A 13,627-nucleotide genomic window follows, 5' to 3' on the forward strand; every position below is an offset into this window, starting at 1 on the left:
AGTGCAATTTTTGACATAAAGTGTAGCAATAGCATATTTAGAAATATAGTACATTTCAGAGATTCAGGTAGCCTATAGGTAGGTAGACCTTCTGTAAACTATAACACTTTGTTTTTTAAGTATAACACAATACTTTCAAGTACATTCAGAACATTGGAAACCCTGACTATTAGAAAACATCTCTCTGTTGCCTCAGAGGCCATAACAGACTTTGTTGATTTACCAACAGTTGATTTAAAAAATCTAATCAATTTCAGTCCAACTCTCTCAATAACCTTGGCCAAAACAATAAACAGTTCAACACAAAGTGCCAGTTGCACCAACAACATAATAAATAGTTCAACATAAAGTGTACTGTACCATTTAAAATAAAATAAAAAAGTGCCAGTGATTGACCTCAATCCCTCCTATTCTTCCAATATCCTGATGAAAAATAAAATCTCTCTGTTGCATAGGCCAGTGTTTGATCAACGCAAATTGGGTGTGGGTCCTTGTACCCCGAGTCGGGCTAACGTCCACGGTAGCTTCCACGCTAGCTGCTATAGGTTTTGCATTGAGGTGATACTTGAGGCTTGATGTGCTGCGGTGACACGCAAATTCCTTTTTGCATAATTTGCAAACAACCGTGCTCTTATCGATGCTTCCATCCGTCCGTTTTTTAAAACAAAATGTCCCATCCACGGGGCCAACCAAAGCGGTCTCATCAGCTTCTTCGTTCATGTTTGACTATTGTTCACTGTGGTTTGTTGTTGTTTGAAGTCATGAACATTAGCTGGTGCTCCAGTATAATCGGTACCCCTGAAACTCATCCAGTGAGAAACGTTCCGCGGTGCAAAAATAAGTGCGATTAAAATGCGTTAATTTTTTTAACGCGTTAATTTTTGTGTAATTAATTAGTCTTAATTAACGCGTTAAAGTCCCGGCCCTAATTTATATATGTATATATACACTCTAAAAAATGCTGGGTTATTTCAATAAAAACATTGCTGGGTTGATTTGGCTGGGTCATAATTATGGGTTATTTGGGTACTGTAAACACACTGGTGGGTTGTTCATGCTGGGTCAACGGGGTTATTAGGGCTTCAATTGCAGTTGAACAACTGCCTGGGTTATTTTTAACCCAGAGGTTGCTTTATTCATTTTCCCACTTCTGAATCATTCTGGAACCATCTTTTTTGTCATTTCTCACATCAAAACACACAAAAAAACTGATTATGACCCCTTTTAGATGTTACATGTTTTAATATAGCCTTTTTTAAATATATTTGAATGTGTTATTGCATCCTTCTTATCTTTTTTAATGAATCTTAACATATATTGTCACTGTTTAAAATGAGCTAATTTCATTCATTTAAAAGTAGCCTAATTAGAATAAAAATATGTACAATTTAATTACCACATATACTGTCCTGTCTGCGCATATGCATACACAAGCAGCCCGCCACTTTTCCCTCCATTTTCCATTCGGAATAGGAAGGACCGGACTGCCTGCGTAGCTCCGCTGTTGTGAGGTGAACGTTCTCCATGGCTCTCCGTTTTAAGTAAGTAGCTCATTTATAGCCTTGGGTGTATTATATTATACTTAAACAGGTAGCTTTATAGCTAACATTAACGCTATCGACTGTGTGTTTTGATAGATTAACATTAGCAACCGTTAACATAGGCCTACAGCAGCTAGCTAACTGTTAGCCTACTGTTAACCTAGCTTAGTTGTGTAGTAATGTTTAAGTAACCTAATTGAAGTGTAACATGCATCATTAACATTATAAGATAACTTGATACTGCTTTCAAATTAAATACGTTTTAAATTCAATCTTTGACTTGTTAGACTTTCTTATTAGTTTGTGGATAATACAAGTTGAATGTTAACTGCCTGTTACTATGCTTTTTTTTGTAGCTTCACCTTCTCCGCTGCCCTGGCTTATATACTGGCCATTCCTACTGTGTTCCTGACCGGCTATAAGCACAGTATGTTTCTTTTTAACTTGTTCTTATCATTGTGGTAATATTAGGACCAGACCCGGCGTCATGGGCGGGCCCCATGGGGCCGGGCCCGCCCATCCAGGATTTGGGCCCGCCCATCCAGGATTTGAGCCCGCTGTTTTAATCAGGGCTGAATACAACATTTTAATTGTTTTATTATTATGTTTATTGTTGTTATTTGTAGGGCTTTGTCCTAATATTTATTTTTGTTTTAAACTATGTTGAAAGATTAGTTTAATATCATTTTTTTATTTTGCTATGAAATTCTGAATGAAAGGCTGCGCGCGAGACTGGTTTTTCGCTGGGTTTAGTCGTGAGGGGTTTTGAGTGATATGCGGCCCAGCAGCCTGTCAGTTTACTCTTGCTAGATTAGTTTGGCTATTATCATTTATATTTATCTGCAACAATGGATATCAGGAAGTGGTTCATGAAAGGAATATGGCAACTCAGCGCCAGATGCAGGCACATTAGAAGAAATCAGTTACGTTACCAACGAGCTAGCAAGCCAGCCAGGGACAAGGGAGGCTGGCAATCAATTATATTTTGAAGAGAAATTGACTCTCAAGCCGGCTCTCTCACAAACTCCGGCTATGTGCGCAAGCAGACCGCTGCACATGCTCTCTGCCTCGCTCAATATATCTCTCTCTCTCTCTACCTTTCCCTCCATCGCTCAACCTCACTCCACCCTGTGTGCGCTCCTCAAGTTTGGCTGCGTGCACACACACAGACACAGACACACACACACACACACACACACACACACACACACACACACACACACACACACACACACACACACACACACACACACACACACACACACACACACACACACACACACACACACACACACACACACACACACACACACACACACACACACACACACACACACACACACACGGTGGAGAGAGAACTAAGCGCTCCGAGATGTGGTTAAATGTTACCCGTCTTGAGGTGGACAATGCTCTTTGCCAAAAGTGAGAAATCATTTATTGCTTTTTGCTATAGAATATAATAATTTAATGTCATTATGCATGTACAATGAAAGAATTAAGAAAAGCTTCTCCCTCTTTAAAAGGTTCCATCAAGTGCAATAACAGTTGAGCATGTTAGGGCACACAAGCAATGTGTCTAAACATTTAGCAAAAGTGCACCACATCCAGTGATATTTAGGCTCTATTTAAAAAAAAAAAAAACGTTACATTGTTTGTCACAAAGGAGCTTGTAGGATTTTGAGTCATTGGCCTAACACAAGTTAGTAATCATTGGCAATCAATTACCTTTTTTCATTTACCATTATTATTAGTTTTAATTTCTGCTCATCTTTATTTTTATTGCAGGTTTTGCTATCTGATGTTGGTGTGATGGGGAACAGAACCTTACTCACAATACTCCATATTGATAAGGTAAGTTATATATTTCACATGGTGAATGTATGGTGAAATGCCTGTACTGTGCACATCGAGCTGATACAGAGCAACATGATCATACATTTGAAATGGTGTTTCTGTCCATCTGATAAGTCCAATATTCACTATCTTTTAGCTCTGTTTATGCTCTGCACCAACTCCTTAGTAAAGTATTTGGCTCTTTAGCTGCTCAATGTTCTGCTTTCTTCAGCAGCTATTCTCTAACTGTCTGTTTGATTGTCTGAAGAAAACAGCTGCTGCTGGCATTGGGGTTTTCACTTTATACCTCAACATTTTACCCATTGTCAATTAAAAAAAGTATTAGCAAGGTTTAAACAACCATACAGCTTACAAGTCTAGTTCTGATTCCTTGCAATTACCTTAGATAGAAAGATTAATATAAATACTGGTTAGAACACACTGTACACCAATACACATATTATCAAGGACTTGGTTAATGAGGAGGTCAAAATTAGAATCTATCCTTTAATTATATAGTAGATACAAAATATCATTACACCAATGTCTGAATGTGCTCTTTGTCTTCTGTCGTTTTGTTTTTGCATAAAAGATACATGCTGAATTCCAGCGCATAACAACTATCCCACTTGAAACAGCCTTCATGGCGCAGTTGGACAGCCATCTACCTCAGCTGACATCTGTCTTCCAGAAGAAGGGAGGAGTTGTTGGCCAGAAACTAGCCAAACATCTGGCGATCTTGCAAAAGGTGTGTGTATACACTGTTTTATACAAATTGTCATATACTCTGTGGAGAAATTTTATGAAATGTACCTGTCTAGTACCGTATAGAGCCCCATTTGCCTCACAACAGCTTGGATTACTTGCCAGGTGCAAGAATGCAAGACACATTTCTAAGGAAATCTGATCTTAACAAGGGAATAGTGGCATACTGGTTAGAGAAGCAGGCTTGTGACTGGAAAGGTGCAAATGCAATCCCCAGGTGGGGAAAGTGAAAAAGCAGAACCTGCCTTGAGCAAGCCACTTAATCCTCAGTGGCCAATAGATCAGACTGTGGTTGTACTAGTCAGATTCCAGGTGTGAACTGTGAAGAACAGAGCATTGCTCTTGGTGAAAAGTCCCTGGAAGAGTAGAATTTGCAATATATATTGTATATTTAGGTTACTACAGGTTGTACATCTTCTACAATTTATAGACAATTTTGTTATTATTGATGTATTTAGAAATATTTTAATAATTGTAATTTTCTTACACAGGCAACAAGTGATGTTAACCTTAAAAGGGAAGCAATCCTCAAGCACTTTGCATCCACCTTGGTGAGGACGATGGACATCTCCTTCGGGAGTATATGGTAAGTCACTGTAATTGCATTTGCCAGTTACATGTAGTCTTTTAAGTTCCTAGTGTGAGGCATCAATTTTAGATAATTATGTTTTACCTTATAAGGAGCATGAAGGTTGAGAATATGTATATGAATATATGTATGAATGTTGATATTCATCAACAGACTAAAGCATTTCAAACCATCAGCTTGGTTCTTTATACGATGAGGTTGGCTTTATTCATTATTTTTCTTATTGTCCAATGGAAAGACCATAATGAACAATGTCTTAGCCCATCTGTCAATCCTCTCTGACTTCTGACACTCAGCACCAAGCTTATTGGTTCCTACGTAAATCTTTAAAAACACCTCACACATATTTAGTTTGATTCAGAAATATATACGATATGACCAGCTTTGTTTTAAGGGATTAATAGGTATGTGAGCAATATTACAAAAAATGTGTACGATAATGTCATTAAAATTACATATATTGAATAAATGCATGTTTTTTCTTTAAATATACAGGACATCGAAGGAGATGACGTCACCAGAGACCTGCAGAAATCTACCATGGGCATATATGTCATCAACAAGGAGGGTGGAGAACCTGAACATTATGACGACGTTGGGATTTTTGTTGAAGGACTAATCATTCTGGACAACATTGGATCTGTAGCCCGAGCTTGTGCCATCATGCTGGGAGTCATCTATACACTGAACTTGGCTTCCCCCAAAGAGCTAAGGTACTACTATGAATTCATTCAGAAAGTGCTCTTGATGGTGAAAGGCTTTCCCCCAAAGTCCTTGGACTGAAGAACAAGATACATGCTGGACTGTAGGATTTCTTCAGCCGCTCGTGAACCGATGCCATTTAAAAAAAAAAACACCAGTCAAAGGTTGGGAGAAGAATGTGGAAATGTTGATGGACTTGGAAGACATGTTTCATGTATTAATGTGAGGAAGGTTACATCCTTCTCAGCTGTTTAAGTCACATGCTTCATGTTACGTCAGGATTTATTCGCTAAGTCTTTTTCCACTGTACTTTGCTTTCACGGCCTCCACCTCTGCCTAGTCTGATTTCTCACATTCACTGTGACATATAGGCTACAGTATGTATGAATCCGAATCGGTATGCACACCAAATTGGAGGCAGCAGCTTGTCCATTCGAAGGGTTGGAATTCAAACGGATGTTGTATTTTTTTTAATTTGTCCATCCATCCATCTTCTCCCGCTTATCCGTGGTCGGGTCGCGGAGGTAGCAGTTCCAGCAGAGAGCCCCAAACTTTATTTTCCCTGGCCACATCAACCAGCTCTGACTGGGGGATCCCTAGGCGCTCCCAGGCCAGCGAAGATATATAATCCCTCCATCTGGTTCTAGGTCTACCCCTTTGTCTCTTCCCAGCTGGACGTGCCTGGAACACCTCCCTAGGGAGGCGCCCAGGTGGCATCCTAACTAGGTGCCCGAACCACCTCAACTGGCTCCTTTCGACGCGAAGGAGGAGCGGTTCAACTCCGAGTCCCTCCCGGATGACCGAACTTCTTACCTTATCCCTAAGGGAGACACCACCCACCCTGCGGAGAAAACCCATCTCGGCCCTTTGTACCCGCGATCTCATTCTTTCGGTCATGACCCATCCTTCATGACCATAGGTGAGGGTAGGAACGAAAATGGCCCGGTAGACAGAGAGCTTTGCCTTCTGGCTCAGCTCCCTTTTCGTCACAACGGTGCGGTAAAGAGACTGCAGTACCGCTCCCGCTGCTCCGATTCTCCGACCCATCTCACGCTCCATTGTTCCCTCACTCGAGAACAAGACCCCGAGATACTTGAACTCCTTCACTTGGGGTAAGGACTCATTCCCTACTTGGAGTGGACAGTCCATCGGTTTCCTGCTGAGAACCATGGCCTCAGATTTGGAGGTGCTGATCCTCATCCCAGCCGCTTCACACTCGGTTGCGAACCGATCCAGTGAGTGCTGAAGGTCGCAGACCGATGAAGCCATCAGAACCACATCATCTGCAAAAAGCAGTGGTGCAATCCTTAGTCCACCGAACTGCAGACCCCCTCCCCCACGACAACTCCTCGAACTACTCGGCGGATCTCATCCACCCCCGGGGCTTTGCCACTGTGAAGTTGTTTGACGACCTCAGTGACCTCCCCCCGGGAGATTGGTGTCGATCCCCCGTCATACTCCAGCTCTGCCTCTAACATAGAGGGCGGAGTTGTCGGGTTCAGGAGTTCCTCAAAGTGCTCCTTCCAACGCCCTAACACTCCATCAGTTGAGGTCAACAACGTCCCATCCTTACTGTACACAGCTTGGATGGTTCCCTGCTTCCCCCTCCTGAGGTTTCGGACAGTTTTCCAGAACAACTTTGGTGCCGCCCGAAAGTCTTTTTCCATGTCTTCTCCGAACTTCTCCCACACCCGCTGCTTTGCCTCGGCCACGGCTGAGGCTTCTGCCCTTCGGGCCTGTCGGTACCTTGCAACTGCCTCGGGAGTCCCCCGGGATAACAAATCCCTGAAGGCCTCCTTCTTCAGTCGGACGGCTTCCCTGACCACCGGTGTCCACCAGGAGGTTCGAGGGTTACCGCCCCTTGAGGCACCTAGGACCTTGAGACCACAGCTCCCCGCCGCGGCTTCGGCAATAGAGGCTTTGAACACCGACCACTCTGGTTCAATGTCCCCAACCTCCACAGGAATGCCCGAAAAGCTCCGCCGGAGGTGTGAGTTGAAGGCCTCCTGAACTTGGGCCTCCTCCAGACGTTCCCAGTTCACCCGAACTGTATTGTGCTAAAATGCATTGTTCTTTTATAGTGGAAATGCAATGTTGGCGATTTGCCAAAGCTGTTCAAATTATCAATAAATGCATTTTTTATATACAGTGGGGCAAAAAAGTATTTAGTCAGCCACCAATTGTGCAAGTTCTCCCACTTAAAAAGATGAGAGAGGCCTGTAATTTTCATCCTAGGTATACCCAGAGATGGGGTCGTTACTAAAAAATATATATATATAATATATATATAATATATTACATTACATATTACTTTAAAAAAAAGTAATATATTACACTACTTCGTTACTGTCTACATAAAGTAACTCGTTACTTTACTCGTTACTTTACTCGTTACTTTACTTGCAGGGCTGGTCCGCCCCTCCCTACAGGCAGATCACGCAGACTGCGGCGCACCTACAGTGTAAGCGCGCCACAGTTTTGCCTCTGCGAGACTCCACTTGCACCCCCAATTACTATTGCATTAAGGAAGACATAACACAAGTCTTTCTTTTGATATGCTCTTTAATAAAATCGTCTACCAGCCTACCACAACAAGCTAACAGTCTGTGAAACGTAAAGACACTAATTAACGAAACCAGTTCAGGACGCATTATTTTTATTCTTATCATTCTTTATGAGCGCAGTAACGGTAAGGTATCTAATTACTTATTTATTTAGTTTTCCATAACTTAGTAACAGAGATGGTCAAACTAAAGTGGTAGAAACATGGCAGAATTCCTACAATGAAGTGGGACATTGAACTATTCACCCGTGAGAGGGCAATCAAGAAAAGAGAGTGAGCGGCCCCGTTGAGGAAGTTTATAGATGAAAATACTCAGCCATGTTTATGCAGCACTGCACGTGGAGATGTGGACGGGCAAATCGCGCAGATTACGTAGGCCTACATGTATACAAACCTGCGGTGGCGGAAACCCCTCTTGTCTGTCAGTGAGTGTTTTATATTATTATGATTATTTTATAAAAGTAACGAAGTAACGCGTGACGGGGCAATGTTAGTAACTGTAGTGTGATTACTGAATTATAAAAGTAACACTTTAAACTACTCCGTTACCGACAAAAGTAATATTATTACAGTAACGCGTTACACCCAACTCTGGGTATACCTCAACTATGAGAGACAAAATGAGAAGAAAAAATAAATCCAGAAAATCACATTGTCTGATTTTTAAAGAATTTATTTGCAAATTATGGTGGAAAATAAGTATTTGGTCAATAACAAAAGTTCATCTCAATACTTTGTTATATACCCTTTGTTGGCAATGACAGAGGTCAAACGTTTTCTGTAAGTCTTCACAAGGTTTTCACACACTGTTGCTGGTATTTTGGCCCATTCCTCCATGCAGATCTCCTCTAGAGCAGTGATGTTTTGGGGCTGTCGCTGGCCAACACAGACTTTCAACTCCCTCCAAAGATTTTCTATGGGGTTGAGATCTGGAGACTGGTTAGGGCACTCCAGGACCTTGAAATGCTTCTTACGAAGCCACTCCTTCGTTGCCCGGGCGGTGTGTTTGGGATCATTGTCATGCTGAAAGACCCAGCCACGTTTCATCTTCAATGCCCTTGCTGATGGAAGGAGGTTGTCACTCAAAATCTCACGATACATGGCCCCATTCATTCTTTCCTTTACACGGATCAGTCGTCCTGGTCCCTTTGCAGAGAAACAGCCCCAAAGCATGATTTTTCCACCCCCATGTTTAACAGTATGGTATGGTGTTCTTTGGATGCAACTCAGCATTATTTCTCCTCCAAACACGTCTAGTTGAGTTTTTACCAACAAGTTCTATTTTGGTTTCATCTGACCATATGACATTCTCCCAATCCTCTTCTGGATCATCTAAATGCTCTCTAGCAAACTTCAGACGGGCCTGGACATGTACTGGCTTAAGCAGGAGGACACGTCTGGCACTGCAGGATTTGAGTCCCTGGTGGCGTAGTGTGTTACTGATGGTAGCCTTTGTTACTTTGGTCCCAGCTCTCTGCAGGTCATTGACTAGGTCCCCCCGTGTGGTTCTGGGATTTTTGCTCACCGTTCTTGTGATCATTTTGACCCCACGGGGTGAGATCTTGCCCCAGATCAAGGGAGATTATCAGTGGCCTTGTATGTCTTCCATTTTCTAATAATTGCTCCCACAGTTGATTTCTTCACACCAAGCTGCTTACCTATTGCAGATTCAGTCTTCCCAGCCTGGTGCAGGTGTACAATTTTGTTTCTGGTGTCCTTTGACAGCTCTTTGGTCTTGGCCATAGTGGAGTTTGGAGTGTGACTGTTTGAGGTTGTGGACAGGTGTCTTTTATACTGATAACGAGTTCAGACAGGTGCCATTAATACAGTTAACAAGTGGAGGACAGAGGAGGCTCTTAAAGAAGAAGTTACAGGTCTGTGAGAGCCAGAAATCTTGTTTGTTTGAAGGTGACCAAATACTTATTTTACCGAGGAATTTACCAATTAATTCATTAAAAATCCTACAATGTGATTTCCTGGATTCTTTCCCCCCATTCTGTCTCTCATGGTTGAAGTGTACCTAGGATGAAAATTACAGGCCTCTCTCATCTTTTTAAGTGGGAGAACTTGCACAATTGGTGACTGACTAAATACTTTTTTGCCCCACTGTATATATATATATATATATATATATATACGGTGTGTTTGGAGATAATGCATTACACTATTATACATTATTATTTTTATATTATATTTAGCCCAACAATATAGTTGATTTCAATCACCAGCTTGGGTCAAATAAACAACCCAATGTATGGTTTATATTTAACCCAGTGATATAGTTAATTTCAATCACTAGCTTGGGTCAAATAAAAAACCCAATGTATGGTTTAGATTTAACCCAGTGATATAGTTAATTTCAATCACTAGCTTGGGTCAAATAAACAACCCAATGCATGGTTTATATTTAACCCAGTGATATAGTTAATTTCAATCACTAGCTTGGGTCAAATAAACAACCCAGTACATGGGTTACAATTATCCAGCCCAGCACATCGGTTAAGACAACCCAGCGTGTGTTCTGTCCTATAGTAACTCAGCAGCTGGGTTATGATTGGGTTGTTTTTTAACCCAGTAGTTTTAAGAGTGGATATACTTACAACCGGCCCTTTGAGTGCAACCATAATGCTAATGTGGCCCTCGATGAAATTGAGTTTGACACCCCTGGTGTAGATCAAGGACGTGTCAGGATGTAGAACTCTTGTGTGAACATTGGATAAAGCCAGGTTCATAATTCTTGTTTCATGTTGTTGACATATTAGAGTCAAAGGTTTGCACAGAGCGAAATATCTTTGTGTTTCGCTATATATCAGAAAATACTGCATTAAAAAAGTCATTTCCTGCATTTTTTTACTGATAAAGTGTGATATAAATAATGTACAGGCTTTCAGATTGCTGTAGTTCACTAAACAGAGACATTAACGACATGTTTGGTATTGAAAATTTCAGAAAAAGTGAAAGAATGGGAGATAAATATCCCCAAATCTCAAAATGGTATTATATTTTGTGTGTGTTTGTGGTCCTCTTTCAGTTGAGACACTGTAGGGTGCTTCCGGAAAAGACCAAATACTGGATGTCTTTCAGTCGCCAACATGTGTTTTCGAGACACTGATATTAACGGGGAAATCCTGCAGAACTCAAATGCCTCGTTGTGGGTAACGCTGCCTTTCCTTCAGCGTTACCCCCGGTTTGCACGTTGTTTCTCTTTCAGAAACACAGAGGACTGGTATGGTGTCAGATTTGGGTCAATATTCTAGCGCGCAAAACAGGCTACTCACGAGCGGAAAATGTGCTTTACACGCGCATGAAATGACCCTCGCGCGCAGACAGCCCTCTTGCTCGCTCGCAGGAGTGTCAGCCTCACTCGCTCGCGGAGTCTGTCTGCGTGCGCGTGAAAAGTTTCTCACACTTTGGGGCGGAGCCACTGGACTTTGATTGACAGCTGCCAGGAAGCCCAGAGTTGCCAGGTTTGATAAATGCCTGAACTATCAATTAATTTGATATAAAAAAATGACATTAATTCTAGGAGTGTAATGCTTTTACAAACACTATAGTAATAATATGCATTCACTATGACAATATCATGATATTACTAGGAGTGTTCTATAGTGTGTTTAAAAAACAACTATGAAACACTATATATTATAGTTATACTATTTAAAATAATATAGGAATACTACAAAGATCTAGATACATAGTATTACTATTGAAATATTATAGGGCTACTATAGCTAATAAAATGGCACTACAGTAAAAACTATAGTAATACGATGGCAGGTGAAAAATACTACAGAACACTACAAACTTACTATAGGACACTATACAACTCTTACAGTATAGTAATACTATAGTTCATTTATAGTTCATTTCGTAAGAGGTGCATACAGCAGACAGTAGCTAGCAGTTTTCGACAGATACAGCCCACTCAAAAATATATTGTTTTATATCAAATTAATTAATATATATATATATATATTAGCTGTACACTTTACGAATATAATGTTTTTTTATGGACATCTTTACCATTCAATCTCGTCCAACTGATATTGCTGCTGTCACTCCTCGGCTCTTGGTAGTTCAAGCATTTATCATACCTGGCAACTCCAGGTTTCCTGGCAGCTGTCAATCAAAGTCCAGTGGCTCCGCCCCAAAGTGTCAGAAACTTTTCACGCGCGTGCAGACAGACTTCGCGAGCAAGTGAGGCTGACACTCCCGCGAGCGAGCAAGAGGGCTGTCTCTGCTCGCGGGGGGTTAATCTGCGCGCGAGGCTCATTTCATGCGCGTGTAAAAGCACATTTTCCGCTCGTGAGTAGCTTGTTTTGCGCGCTAGAATATTGACCCAAATCTGACTCCATAACTGTTTGTATGATGCGATCACAGACGCGCTGCAAACGGTGTCCGCCAAAAGTCGAATCCAGTGTCTATGGAGTGTCATTTTTATTTGTTATAGTTTGGGAAGATTAAAAATCAGTAGGCAAAGCCAGCTAAGTCGGTAGGCGGTAGAAACATGTCAAAAGCGGTAGACTACCGCCCAAATCGGTAGGGTTGGCAGGTATGGTAGTGTATATTTCTGTATATTTTTTTGAAAATCTAGTGTATTCATCATTTTCCTACGCATTTATTCATAGGTGTCTTTATCCTGGAAGTTGTTCTTTAAAGTCCATGAAATGTCCAAAATAAACGTTATTCTGTATTAAAAAATCGCTTCATCACGTTCCACTGTTTCATTTGACATATCAACATCAATGATTCTTTCCATAAATACCCCCCAAATAACATGAAATGTGTGCCACTTTCCCGTGTTATTCCGCTCCGGTAGTGAAAAGCTTGCCAGCCATTAACCCAGCTGTGTGACGTCACACGTGGCAAACACCAGCCTCGTCTGGATTGTTTGATTTGTATCCTTCCGCTATTTTTGCTCAACATATGTGTAACCGGACCTCGCTAAACTTTTTTTATCTAACAATTCATGATGGGGAAGCGATGTGTAGTTGTGAGCTGTGAATGTTTCCTGATTGCTATAAACATTGATCATGGGTGCTGGAAGATTGTGCACAAAACTCGGGTCAGAATTAAGTTACTACAGGTGTTATGCCAGCTTGAGCTAAATCTCACCAGAGTACAGTGAACTTGCCTAGTGACTGAAATATATAAAAGTTGAAGTGAAATAAGTAAGGCCAAAAATGAATTACGTCTGAATATCTTTATTATTTTTACCACTTTTAATTATTTGTGGGCTCGCACATATACCAAAATAGACTAATGTACACTGCAATAAAGATCAAATGTTACAAGTGAAAAATTAAAAAAAGAACCCTTTTTTATTTATGAAACAGTAAATTAATACAATCTTACAAACTTCTGATTTGGAAAATGTTGTTATATTTACATGTTTCTTTGGAAAAATAATATTGTAAATGATGTACTTTGTAAATTATTTACATCATGCGAAACCATTTTAACAAGTTCAGCTGCATGATTTGTGTCAAATTACAGATTTGGCCATTGAAATCCCTGATAGCGGCCTCCCGGTTCAGGGTAAGTCTTCCGTATCTCGGTTACAGCACATGCAGGCAGCGGGACTCTGATTTTTGGGCCGAGTACACCCCAGCACCAACGTACAAACTGTCGATA

At 41.1% G+C, this 13,627-nt stretch overlaps 1 protein-coding gene across 2 annotated transcripts; it reads left to right on the forward strand.

Moving 5' to 3' along the window:
* The first annotated feature begins 1,950 nt into the window (after positions 1-1,950).
* LOC307042156 (uncharacterized protein) lies at positions 1,951-5,537 on the forward strand. 2 transcript variants are annotated; one of them, XM_079685883.1, is made up of 5 exons: positions 1,951-1,968; positions 3,327-3,392; positions 3,967-4,122; positions 4,631-4,690; positions 5,224-5,537. In XM_079685883.1, exons 2-5 carry the CDS (start codon positions 3,351-3,353, stop codon positions 5,509-5,511), a joined length of 546 nt encoding a protein of 181 aa, XP_079542009.1. In that variant the 5' UTR covers positions 1,951-1,968; positions 3,327-3,350; the 3' UTR covers positions 5,512-5,537. The 2 variants fall into 2 exon arrangements, with proteins under 2 accessions (XP_079542009.1, XP_079542010.1); XM_079685884.1 differs by lacking the exons at positions 1,951-1,968; positions 4,631-4,690 and having other exon boundaries at positions 3,210-3,392.
* Positions 5,538-13,627: the final 8,090 nt, after the last annotated feature.

Source organism: Notothenia rossii (genome assembly GCF_949606895.1).
Source record: "Notothenia rossii genome assembly, chromosome: 6".
Taxonomy (NCBI): Eukaryota; Metazoa; Chordata; class Actinopteri; order Perciformes; family Nototheniidae; genus Notothenia; species Notothenia rossii.

Excerpts from the sequence above, each read along its gene's own strand:
- LOC307042156 (XM_079685883.1), top strand. The coding sequence starts at position 3,351 with ATGGGGAACAGAACCTTACTCACAATACTCCATATTGATAAG. Across the intron at positions 4,123-4,630 it reads ATCTGGCGATCTTGCAAAAG|GCAACAAGTGATGTTAACCT; the intron begins GTGTGTGTATAC and ends TTTCTTACACAG. Across the intron at positions 4,691-5,223 it reads AGCACTTTGCATCCACCTTG|GACATCGAAGGAGATGACGT; the intron begins GTGAGGACGATG and ends TTAAATATACAG.